We start from the raw sequence: 12,864 nt of genomic DNA, 5'->3' as shown, positions 1-12,864 counted from the left end.
TAGCTATCCAGTTTTCCCAGCACCACTTATTGAAGAGGCTGTCTTTTCCCCATTGTAAATTCTTGCCTCCTTTATCAAAAATAAGGTGACCATATGTGTGTGGGTTTATCTCTGGCCTTTCTATCCTGTTCCATTGATCTATATTTCTGTTTTTGTGCCAGTACCATACTGTCTTGATTACTGTAGCTTTGTAGTATAGTCTGAAGTCTGGGAGCCTGATTCCTCCAGCTCCGTTTTTCTTTCTCAAGATTACTTTGGCTATTCGGGGCCTTTTGTGTTTCCATAGAAATTGTGAAATTATTTGTTCTAGTTCTGTGAAAAATGCCAGTGGTAGTTTGATAGGGATCACACTGAATCTGTCGATTGCTTTGGGTAGTATAGTCATTTTCACAATGTTGATTCTTCCAATCGAAGAACATGGTATATCTCTCCATCTGTTTATATCGTCTTTAATTTCTTTCATCAATGTCTTATAGTTTTCTGCATACAGGTCTTTTGTCTCCTTAGGTTTATTCTTAGGTATTTTATTCTTTTCGTTGCAATGGTAAATGGGAGTGTTTCCATAATTTCTCTTTCAGATTTTTCATCATTAGTGTATAGGAATCCAAGAGATTTCTGTGCATTAATTTTGTATCCTACTACTTTACCAAATTTATTGATCAGCTCTAGTAGTTTTCTGGTAGCATCTTTAGGATTCTCTATGTATAGTATCATGTCATCTGTAAACTGTGACAGCTTTAATTCTTCTTTTCCAATTTGGATTCCTTTTATTTCTTTTTCTTCTCTGATTGCTGTGGCTAAAACTTCCAAAACTATGTTGAATAATAGTGGTGAGTGTGGGCAACCTTGTCTTGTTCCTGATCTTAGAGGAAATGGTTTCAGTTTTTCACCATTGAGAACAATGTTGGCTGTAGGTTTGTCATATATGGCCTTTAATATGTTGAACTTAAGTTCCCTCTACAAAGCTGCAATCTTAACAAGAACCTAGAGGTTACTTACGTCCCACCCACGTGTGTTACTCCCAACTCAAGGGAACCATCATGCCCCTGCTTTCCTTTTACATAGCTTTACTCTATTTCTCTATGTGCTTAAAAAGCAGATGATTTATTTTAGTTTTTTTTAACTTTATAGAGTGCATTATGCTCTGTGTAATGTTGCAGGACTTACTCTTTGTTCTAGTGCTATACTGCTAGGGTCCATCCAGCGTTGTGCATTGTTGCAGTGCATTCGTTTTAACTGCTAATATTCCACTGTGTGAATACAGTGTTGTTCATCTATCCAATTTCCTGTCAAAGGGCATTTGGGTTTTTTCTAATTGTTAAGGTGTTCTTACCAAGTGTCAGACACTGTGATAAGAACCGGGCATACGTTATTTCATTTAAGCCCCAGCCCTATAAGACAGGATTTTTCACCAACATTTTTCTTGGAGAAAACTGAAGCTCACAGACATAAGGTCACTGGCCTGAGATTACAAAGTCAGTAAGAATGTGCTCTACGTGGTGCATCAAATGAAGATGTGAGCATTATCTGCCTTCATTATTAATACATCTGCCATTATCAGGTATGGGATTGTCCTTCCACTCATGGGGAAAAAGCCTCATCTTATTTTATACAGCTGCATAATAAAGAATAATTTCCTGGAACCTATATTATGTCAATGAGTAGAAAAAGTAAAATCCTTCTCTTAGCCCTCCAGAAATATTTCTTAGTTGAATTCCAGAAACCCAATGATCTGACTCACAGTTTAAAATACACACACACACGCACGCACACACGAGCATTATGCTGTGTGAAGAACAGGGGATTTTCTTCATAATTTTAATGTAAACACATGAGCCAATTTAATCAACTTCTCTGAAAGCTTCAGCACATGTGTGTCTGCAAAGCATGCTATTTCAATGTGTCAAAGTTAAGTAAGTATTTGCTTTAAAGGAAAAAAGAAATTCTCAATAGTCTTTTTCTAGAAGCATTTAAAAGGAGCATATATCTAATGGCTTGGATGAAAAGATGATTTGGTAGTGTTATCAGGTATCTGCTATCCTCAGAGGCAGATAAAATTAGTGTAGATAAAAGTGATTACAAGTGAAGTGGATTAGGTAGGTTGTGATTATAGCATGACATTTACCTGAGGGTGAAAAAAATCAGTTGTCCCATTATACTGACACTGTAAATGATAAATGGATTTTAAAATGTCCAGTTTTCTTTGAAAGTAAAAAATTCAATCCCTGAGATCATTCACCACCCCTTGAAGAGTCCTAACCACCATATCACAGTAGCCATGGCTGCAGCAGTTCCAGACACTCAGCCAGGTTAAAGTGATTATGTTATTTTTGTCTCAACCTCCTGGGAAGAACCAAAGAACACAAGTTTTTCCACTTATGATATTGATTTACATATATGTCTTAGTTAAAATTATTTGGGGATGGTGGTGACTGTGTCAGATGTACTTGTGTGATCAGCACCCCTAGGGAATTTGTTCATATTTAGGCAGAACAACACAAAAGAGGTTTGCAGCCTCTGGGATTACAGCTTCTTTGAAGAAAGGGCAGGTAACTTCAAAGTCACGCAAGTGCATTTTATCACCAAGGTAGACTCAGTTTTAGAACAATATAGAAACTACTCATTATTCTCTTTAGCATTTTAATTTAGCATTTTAACTGTGAAATACTTAACACATAGAAAAGGAAACATAAAATGTTATTTGCACATTTTCAAATAATAATAATTAAAGGAACATGCATGTAACCACCACTCAGATTAAGAGATAGAACCTCTGGTCCCACTGTCTTCTATCCAGTAGAAAGAACCACTACTCTGAATTCAATGCCTCTTCATTTCCTTGCTTGCCTTTATTGTTTTACCACGTACATATATATAATATATGGCTTAGCTCTGCCTGTTTTTGCACTTTATATGCATGAAACTGTACATAGGCAGGTACTTCCACTTACCTTACTGGTACAACCTTACATTTCATGAGATTCCTCTATCTTGATCTGGGTAGCTATTGGTCATTCATTTTCACTGATATGTAGCATTCCCATCATAAGAAAATACCACAGTTTTGTTATCCATTACATGTCTGATGGACATTTGGGTTTTATTTCCAAGAGCTTTGTTTTTTTGTTTTTGTTTTTTGTTTTTGTTTTTTTGGCCATGTCACCGCCACGAGGCATGCAGCATCTTAGTTCCCCGACCAGGGATGGAACCCACGCCCTGTGCAGTGGAAGCGTGGAGTCTTAACCACTGACTGCCAGGAAAGTCCCATATCTTCAAGAGCTTTAAGAGCTCATGTAAACAGTGCTGCTATGGACATTTCAAAATATGCCTGCTGGCACACATGCACAAGAGTTTCTCTAGGGTATACACCTGAGAGTGGAGTTGTTTTCCAAAGTAATTGTACCAGTTTATATCCCTACATTCTGGTAAACATTTTAGTATCATTAGCCTTCTAAATTTTTGCCAATCTTGTGGTGTGAAATGGTATTTTTTCATATGCATTAGCTATTCATGTTTCCTCTTCAGTCAAGTGGTTGTTTACGTCTTTAGCCTGCTTTTCTATGAGTTCTGTCTTTTACTTATTGATTCATAGAATTACTTGATATATTCTGGAAACCCAAGTATTGTTAATTATACGTATTGTAAATATATTCCATCATTTTGTGGCCTTTTACTCTCCTATAGTATATTTTGATAAACAGAAGTTCTTAATTTTAATGTACTCACAAAAATTAATCATTTTTCTTAAGATTTGCATCCTTTGTGACTTATTCAAAGTTTTTCCCTACCCCACGGTTATAAAGATATTCCCCTTCATTTTCTTCTAACTGATGTGAAGTGTCAGCTCTGTCATATATTGTGGGTCTGTTTTGGGTCTCTCTATTTTGTTCCATTAGACTAAATCACACTGTCTCAATTACTGAGGCTTTATCATAAGGCTTGGTTACATGGCAAGCAAAATGGAGCTCACTCTAAAAACATCTTTAGCTTTAAAGACAATATAGGAAAATAGGAACTAGAACTTACTTTGCTCTGGGTTGATGAACTAATCCCGGAATCTCTTTATTAGTTTTCAGTCTTACATTTGAACTGGCACTTTTTTCCTGAAACACATAAACGCACATGTAAAAGACAAGATGAGAATCAGCAATTAAACAAGAGCATAAATTTTCATCAACAAAACGTTAGATTTGTTTGGGAGCCTCTGAGGTTGGGGAGGACAAAAGTCCTTACAAAGATGTCACACAGTACAAGGAGAACTGCCGAATATTTGAACAGGGAACGTTGTCATGAAAAGAGGAATTAACTTTTATAAGAGCTATGGCTCCTTTTAGAAAATAACGTGTGAGTAATATTTGATTTTTAGGTGGAGTTACTGAAAACAGTAAGAGAATCAAAGAACAGAAGATTCTAGTGAAAAAGAACAGCGGTAGTTCAACCACAGCCATTGTTTGCTTGCCCAGGTTAAGTGACTTTGTGCATTTTATTTGTGAGAGACAACTGCAGTTACTGACACATAAAGTTTGCATAAGGCCCTAGCAGTGACAGGGACAAGAACATGACTAAAAATAGCCAATATTTTGCATATATAATGAATATTGAGATTGAATTTAATTAAATTAATGAAATCAATACTAGCCTGTATTCCAGAAATACTTCTTTGGCTTTTAGCCTGATCTGATTTCTTATTCCCAGTAAACCAGCCGCATAGGAAAGAAATACTCTCAAATCTTAAAATACAAGTATATCAGTAAGCACACTGTCTCAATACTACTACTGCTTTTACATTATCTTTAAAAAAATATTTAAGGTGCTCTAAAATTTGCTCTCTAAATATACCCCCGAAAATGAAAGGAAGGACTGTTCTAAACCTACTTAACAGGTGACTATATACACTCAAGGAACCTGAGGTGTGGCAATAATTAAAGACCTGGGGTAGGTAGGGGTAAGGAATAAAAAGTCCTGTGGGCCGACCCACCATTCTCACCACAGGCAGACTGATGTGGGATGGCACATAAACAGATGGTCCCCAAATGAGCTCTTTCAAGAGCTCATTATTTCTCCTACGATAGCAGAAGCCACGTAAATCAGTGAAACTGCAACGACGTACATGCCTGGTCGTTTGCTATTTACCATCAAACATGAGCATATCTGTATAACGTCAGTCCTCCAAAATAGACAGTAATTTTGTTTGTGATCTTCCAGGAGAAGAAACAATCATTACAGTTCTTTTGCAGTCTAGCTTACCTTATTTACCTCACACTTAACTCGAGAATGTTTTCATGAAGATTTAAAAAGTATAAAATATATACTGTTCCCTCTGCTGATGTAGTCAGTGAACAACAGATGAACCACCTTATTTTTTTACAAAGAAAGTGGGAGAACAATTAGAAAACTTTAATGCACTAAGTCCAGGAGGGCGGGACCCACACCCCTTCTTTACAACTGGGACAACAGTGCCTGGCTAGGGGCCTGGCACTCCATGGGAGTCACTCATCGAATACTGGTAGAACAAATAAATGATGTCAGCACATAATTAACTTTTCTAAACATAGATAAAAATAGCTCAGCTGTAGTCTCTCTGCAGGGCTGAAGATGTAGGTTCCCTCCAAATGAGTCATTTTCTCCCTTAAACTTTATGTGTGCTTGGATTAAGCACTGAAAATGGATGTATTTGATGTGACAGAACCTTATACTTTTTCTCTATTCACATAATTTGCTAAACTCTTTGAACTTAAATGATGCATCATAATTTTAAACATTGCTAAGGCAGGAAAGAGACTTCTAATTCTAAGAATGCAAAGACATATAATTATATTCTGTTTCTATTCAATTTATTAAACTGTACCCTTCATAACTATACTGTCTCACCAAATCTTCCTTAAAAACACATTGTGTGGTTGCTAAAAAAAGAAGGAACTGCCCCAAACAGAGACTCAATAGATGGGGAGGACACTTTAGGACATCAGGCACAGACGTGCCCTTCCAGGAAGTGAGAGTACCCAAGGTGAGGAAGAGATGGGGGGGTGAGGGCATGGGGGATGGGGAGGAAGCAGCTGGGGATTTCCTGGTTACAAATATATATATAATTACATAGAGATTTCTATCTATTTTGTACTTATAATGTATTTGTTTTTACAAATTACCACTCATCAAGATCAGTAACAACTCACCACGTTATTCTAACTGGTTGCATACATCAACTCATTTTAACGTTCACAAGTACATATATATTAATTTACTTTTATGCCCACATACCTCTCTGAGATAGGTATCATTATTTTCCCCATTTTATAAATGAGGAAGCTGAGGCATGGAGAGGTGAAACACTTACTGGGATTCTACAAGTAATAAGTAATAGCGTTGGGATTTGAATCCATGCAGAATGGCCCCAGAGTTCATGCTATTAGCCACTAGGCCAGTAGTCCTCAAAGTTTTTAGTATCAAGACCTCTTACCTATATTCTGCAAATTTTGATACACTTCATTACACAATATGAAAAAAATCACATTTGTTAAAATCAGCATCAATCTCATGAGAAAAATCTTTCCTTTTTTTAATTTTAATTTTAATTTTTGGCTGCACTGCGCAGCATGCGGGATCTTAGTTCCCCAACCAGGGATCGAAACCGTGCCGCCTGCATTGGAAGTGCAGAGTCTTAACCACTGGACCGCCAGGGAAGTCCCTCACGAGAAAAGTCTTGACAAAAGGTCAAGCTCATAGTGGTGGATACAAGTTTTCCAAAATTCTAATTTTGGTTTAATATTCGAATTTTATGACCAGCAACAAACACTGACAATTGTTTTCTTTGGAGTAACGGGCTCTATTTGGTCATTTTTGAGAAACTCTTTGCCAAATACCCAAGTCTGAATATCCATAATTTGTCTGCCAGGCACTTTTTTTCTACAGTAGAGATGGTGTCCCACAAAAAAACAGCTGCAAGTTCAGCTTGCAACTCAATCAATTGCAGAAGTGCTTTTCCTTGAGATAAAGATCTTATTAAAAAATAAAAAGATATGCATCTAAGATCTAAGAGTTAAAAACTTCAATAATTTCTACTGCTTCATTAAGGACATTCTTTTTTTTAAGAATCAATTTTATTTATTTATGGTTGCGTTGGGTCTTCGTTGCTGCCCACGGGCTTTCTTTAGTTGTGGTGAGCGGGCTTCTCATTGCGGTGGCTTCTCTTGTTGCGGAGCACGGACTCTAGGGCATGTGGGCTTCAGTAGTTGTGGCTCGCAGGCTCTAGAGCGCAGGCTCAGTAGTTGTGGCGCATGGGCCTCAGTAGCTGTGGCTTGCGGGGTGTAGAGCACAAGCTCAGTAGTTGTGGCACACGGGCTTAGTTACTCCGTGGCATCTTCCTGGACCAGGGATTGAACCCGTGTCCCCTGCATTGGCAGGTGGATTCTTAACCCCTGCGCCACCAGGGAAGTCCCCATCAAGGGCATTCTTAAGTGAAAATAGAATATATTCTTCCACTATGCTTGGTGGTGGTGACTACTAATAACTACTATTAGTACTACTAATAATAGTACTACTATGACTACTAATAAGGTGTGGTGCCAATGCCTGGATTTGTGCTAAGGCACAGGCAGTTTTACCCACCATTGCTTTTGCACCATCACTACAAATGTCAACAGCTATTTGCCTTCAAAAAGGCAAATAGCTTCTTTATTATTAGGAAAATGACTTTGAAGACTCCCTGAGAATATCTCAGGAAACTCCAGGGGTCTGCAGGCCACACCTGAATTATATATAGTGCCTTTCTATTTCTTTTGCATAGAAAAGAACTTTCAATTATTTAATTGTGGCATACGCTTTAAGAAAAAATATTTAACTGCCTTATTGAGATAAAATCTATATTCCATACAATTCCCCCATTATAAATGTATGATTAAATGATTTTAGTAAATTTATAGAGCTGTGCAATTATCACCACAATCCAGTTTTAGAACAGTTAGATCAGCCCCAAAAGTTTCATCATACCCATTTGTTCTCATCTGTAGGCCCCGGCCACCACAGATCTGCTTTCTGTCTCTACAAATTTGCTTTGTCTAGATTCACATAAATGGAATCATACAATATATAGCCTTTTGCATCTGGCATTTTTCACTTGGCATAATGTTTTCGAGGTTCATCTATACTTCAGCATATTTCAGTGTTTCATTTATTTTAATTGCTAGGTAATATTCCAATGTATGGATATACTGTATTTTGTTTATCCATGCATAACTTGATGAACATATGGACTGTTTCCAGTTTGTGGCTATTATGAATAATGCTGCTATGAACATTTGTATACAAGTCTTTGTGTGAACATACATTTTCATTTCTCTTGGGTAGACTCTAAGGAGTGGAACTGCTAGATTATATGATAAGTTTATATTTGACTATTTAAGATGTCACCAAACTGTTTTCCAAAGTGGCTGTGTCATTTTACATTCCCACCAGCAGTGCATGATGGTTGCAGTTTCTCTACCTCCCTGTCAACACTTGGTATTGTCTTTTCAATTACAGTCATTCAAGTGGGTGTCTCATTGTGGGCTTTATTTATTTTACAAATTTTATTTATTTGGATTTGTTCTTATATGTCTTTCTATCAGAACACCTAGTACCTTGCTACATGGGAGCATATATATGCTTACTGGCTCGCTGTATTTACATCAAGAAGTCAGTTTTATATTTGTTTACAAACACCAATTAACTTCTGCTTTGGGTTTGTTTGTTGGGGAAGGAGAAGTTTAAAGAGACCTGTCTTTAAAAGAAGAAACAACAGGGCTTCCCTGGTGGCACAGTGGTTGGGAGTCCGCCTGCCGATGCAAGGGACACGGGTTCGTGCCCCGGGCCGGGAAGATCCCACATGCCGCGGAGCGGCTGGGCCCGTGAGCCATGGCCACTGAGCCTGCGCGTCCGGAGCCTGTGCTCCGCAACGGGAGAGGCCACGACAGTGAGAGGCCCGCGTACCGCAAAAAGAAAAAAAGAAAAAAAGAAACAACAAGCAAACAAACAAAACCAAGAAAGGCGAGAGGAAGGATGAGACTGATGGGAGTCTCAGATGGAGCAGATCCAACAGAGAGGGCTGAGAGCCATGCCACATTTGGGGTACTCCAGGAATAGAAACAGAGAACTAAATTGGGAGATGACGGAAGAGGTAACTAAGATATTATTTCCCTTGGCAAGAAAAAACTATTTTAATGGCATTTGACACTCATAAAATAAGTACTAAAATAAACTGGGACCAAGCGGGATTAAGATGAAGCCACTGAAAGGGCCCTCAGCAGGCAGTTTGTAGAGCTGTGTTTTTATGATCCATCCATATTGGTATCAGAATCATCTAGGATGCTTGTCAAAATACAGATTCCAAGGCCCTACACAATACCTCCTAAGTGTCAAATTCTGGGATTGTGCCCAGGAATCTGCATTTTAAACAAGAGTCCTAGGTGACTCTTAACTCAAAAAAGTTTGAGGACTTTTATTTCAGAGAAAAGGTACCTTTGTACCTTAGAATTCTCCCTCTTGGCCTTCCACAGAGCAGTTTTCAAACTGAGCCCTGGGGTTCTGCAGAGCTGCCTCAGGGGTCAATAACAAGGTCTCTCAGAGCAGCAATCCCTTGAACTGTACATTCAGGGGCTTTCAACTGATGCTGGACAAAAACATCCATTTCTCAAAAATGTTTGCAAACTAATGCCAGGTAGTGACAGGTTTATTTAAACAGCAAATCAAACAACTTCTCCTTTGCTTGCAATTTTATTTCTTTATGAACAGAACACACTTGTCAGTGTCTAGAGTTAACTTATCATTCTCTTCTTAGCTTCTCTCATGTTGAAGACAGTCAAACCAAAATATATTTATTCTGCTGCTTCCAATCTCGGGGGGCATTTCCTAAAGGGAAAGTCAGAATTCCAAGAGAAACTGACAGCTTCTTTACAAAGTCCTCTTGAACTTCAGCTCCTTAATTCTGAAGGAAGCAACACAACGCATTCAGGGAGTTGAAGAAAGTACCCCACTCCCTGTTGGTGAAGGAAGGAGCTTCTTTCCTCCTATCACTTCTTTGCCTGTGTCGTCCCACTGAGTCTGGGTCCTGGGAGGTTCCCAGAGTTGGTCTGGGTTGGAAGTGTGAGGAGGAATTTCTTTTTCTTTTTTCTGGGCCCAACGGCAGGAAGTTCTGTCTTATAAAGAAATCTCAGGGGCCAGATGGATGGAGGAAGCTGGAGGCCTAGAGAAAAATAGTGGGAGTTGGAGTACTAGCTTCTGGAACCTGCTAATGAGGGGCCACACAGAGAAAAGATACAAAAGCACTAAACACGAACTCTCAGTGGGTTTTCCTCTATACAAAACTCTGTGTGTGTGTGCATTTTAACCACTGCATTTCAGAAAGTACCTGAAAACGAGAAAAGGTAAATACTTTAACTAGAATTAGGAGACTTTTGGGGGGTACACACACATTTAAAAATAAGAACACGTTCAGCTATAACATAAATAATGAGTAATCATTCCAGCTTCTGGGGAGTGTCCCATACGATATACTCTCTGAGAAAACAATCTCATTTGATGTTGTACAAATTTGTGTGATTTCCTAAGTAGTATTAACACAAGTAGGACACCACCTCCTTCAAATATAAAGGAATAGTATCTTCTATCTTCAGAGAGATGGTGATTAGCTGAGCCACATTTATTCTACCAGAATTTCTGGATGCTAGCCAATGGCAAGGCCCAAGCTACACAATGCAACTGTTGACTTGGGCCCACCGGTATCATGATTACGTGAGGTCAACATAATTATAATTACCTGTCCATGGAGATTATTAGAATTATTAGTGTTTTGTTAGAATTATTTAGTAGTGATGAAATTGGCATGGGAAGTCTCAACTTCATGGAAATTCTTTCTATAAATTAAAATATAACCATGTACCTCATTTTATATCAAGTAAATGTTAAGTGGAGCAAATCAGTTGTAAAGCATCGAGTATTTTTCACATAGTTGTTTCACAAGGTAGATTGAAAACATTTAAAATAATCTTTAAAAAGTAAACAGAGTTTTAAGAAATTGCTCAGAACAGATTTGTTTACCAACAAACCTAGAACCAAGTCTTTAAGTTAATATGTCAGGAATTAAAAGAAACAAGCTACATTCACAGAAAGATAGACAAGATGAAAAGACAGAGGGCTACATACCAGATGAAGGAACAAGATAAAACCCCAGAAAAACAACTAAATGAAGTGGACATAGGCAACCTTCCAGAAAAAGAATTCAGAATAATGATAGTGAAGATGATCCAGGACCTCGGAAAAAGAATGGAGGCAAAGACTGAGAAGATGCAAGAAATGTTTAACAAAGACCTAGAAGAATTAAAGAACAAACAAACAGAGATGAACAATACAATAACTGAAATGAAAACTACACTAGAAGGAATCAATAGCAGAAAAACGGAGGCAGAAGAACGGATAAGTGACCTGGAAGACAGAATGGTGGAATTCACTGCTGTGGAACAGAATAAAGAAAAACAAATGAAAAGAAATGAAGACAGCCTAAGAGACCTCAGGGACAACATTAAACACAACAACATTCACATTATAGGGGACCCAGAAGGAGAAGAAAGAGAGAAAGGACCCGAGAAAATATCTGAAGAGATTATAGTCGAAAACTTCCCTAACATGGGAAAGGGAATAGCCACATAAGTCCAGAAACGCAGCGATCCCCATACAGGATAAACCCAAGGAGAAACATGCCAAGACACATAGTAATCAAACTGGCAAAAATTAAAGACAGAGAAAGATTATTGAAAGCAGCAAGGGAAAAACAAAAAGTAACATACAAGGGAACTCACATAAGGTTAACAGCTGATTTCTCAGCAGAAACTCTACAAGCCAGAAGGGAGTGGCATGATATACTTAAAGTGATGAAAGGGAAGAACCTACAACCAAGATAACGCTATCCAGCAAGGATCTCATTCAGATTCGATGGAGAAATCAAAAGCTTTACAGTCAAGCAAAAGCTAAGAGAATTCAGCACCAGCAAACCTGCTGTACAACAAATACTAAAGGAACTTCTCTAAGTGCGAAACACAAGAGAAGAAAAGGACCTACAAAAAAACCCCCAAAACAATTAAGAAAATGGTCATAGGAACATACATTTCGATAATTACCTTAAACGTGAATGGATTAAACGCTCCAACAGGCTTGCTGATTGGATACAAAAACAAGACCCATATATATGCTGTCTACCAGAGACCCATTTCAGACCTAGGGACACATACAGACTGAAAGTGAGGGGATGGAAAAAGATATTCCATGCAAATGGAAATCAAAAAAAGCTGGAGTAGCTATACTCATATCAGATAAAATAGACTTTAAAATAAACAATGTTACATGAGACAAGGAAGGACACTACATAATGATGAATGGATCAATCCAAGAAGATATAACAATTATAAATATATATGCACCCAACACAGGAGCACCTCAATACATAAGGCAACTGCTAACAGCTATAAAAGAGGAAATCAATAGTAACACAGTAATGGTGGGGGACTTTAGCACCTCACTTACACCAATGGACAGATCGTCCAAAATGAAAATAAATAAGGAAACAGAAGCTTTAAATGACACAATAGACCAGATAGATTTAATTGATATTTATAGAACATTCCATCCAAAAACAGCAGATTACACTTTCTTCTCAAGGGCACAAGGAACATTCTCCAGGATAGATCACATCTTGGGTCACAAATCAAGCCTCAGTAAATTTAAGAAAATTGAAATTATGTCAAGCATCTTTTCTGACCACAACGCTAAGAGATTAGAAATGAATTACAGGGGAAAAAATGTGAAAAACACAAACATAAGGAGGCTAAACAATACGTT

General features: G+C 38.0%; 1 protein-coding gene across 3 annotated transcripts in view; it reads right to left on the bottom strand.

Annotated features, from left to right (window-relative positions):
- C2H1orf21 (chromosome 2 C1orf21 homolog) overlaps positions 1–12,864 on the bottom strand; it is a 247,367-nt gene that overhangs the window by 47,053 nt on the left and 187,450 nt on the right. For all 3 annotated transcript variants that reach the window (XM_067728901.1, XM_067728900.1, XM_067728902.1), the window contains exon 4: positions 4,027–4,103. In XM_067728901.1, coding sequence (XP_067585002.1) covers positions 4,027–4,103 — 77 coding nt within the window. The remainder of the gene's footprint in view (positions 1–4,026; positions 4,104–12,864) is intronic.

Source organism: Pseudorca crassidens, chromosome 2 (assembly GCF_039906515.1).
Source record: "Pseudorca crassidens isolate mPseCra1 chromosome 2, mPseCra1.hap1, whole genome shotgun sequence".
NCBI lineage: Eukaryota > Metazoa > Chordata > Mammalia > Artiodactyla > Delphinidae > Pseudorca > Pseudorca crassidens.
Note: the sequence above shows the minus strand (reverse complement) of the source record. Positions and strands in the feature narration are given on the sequence as shown.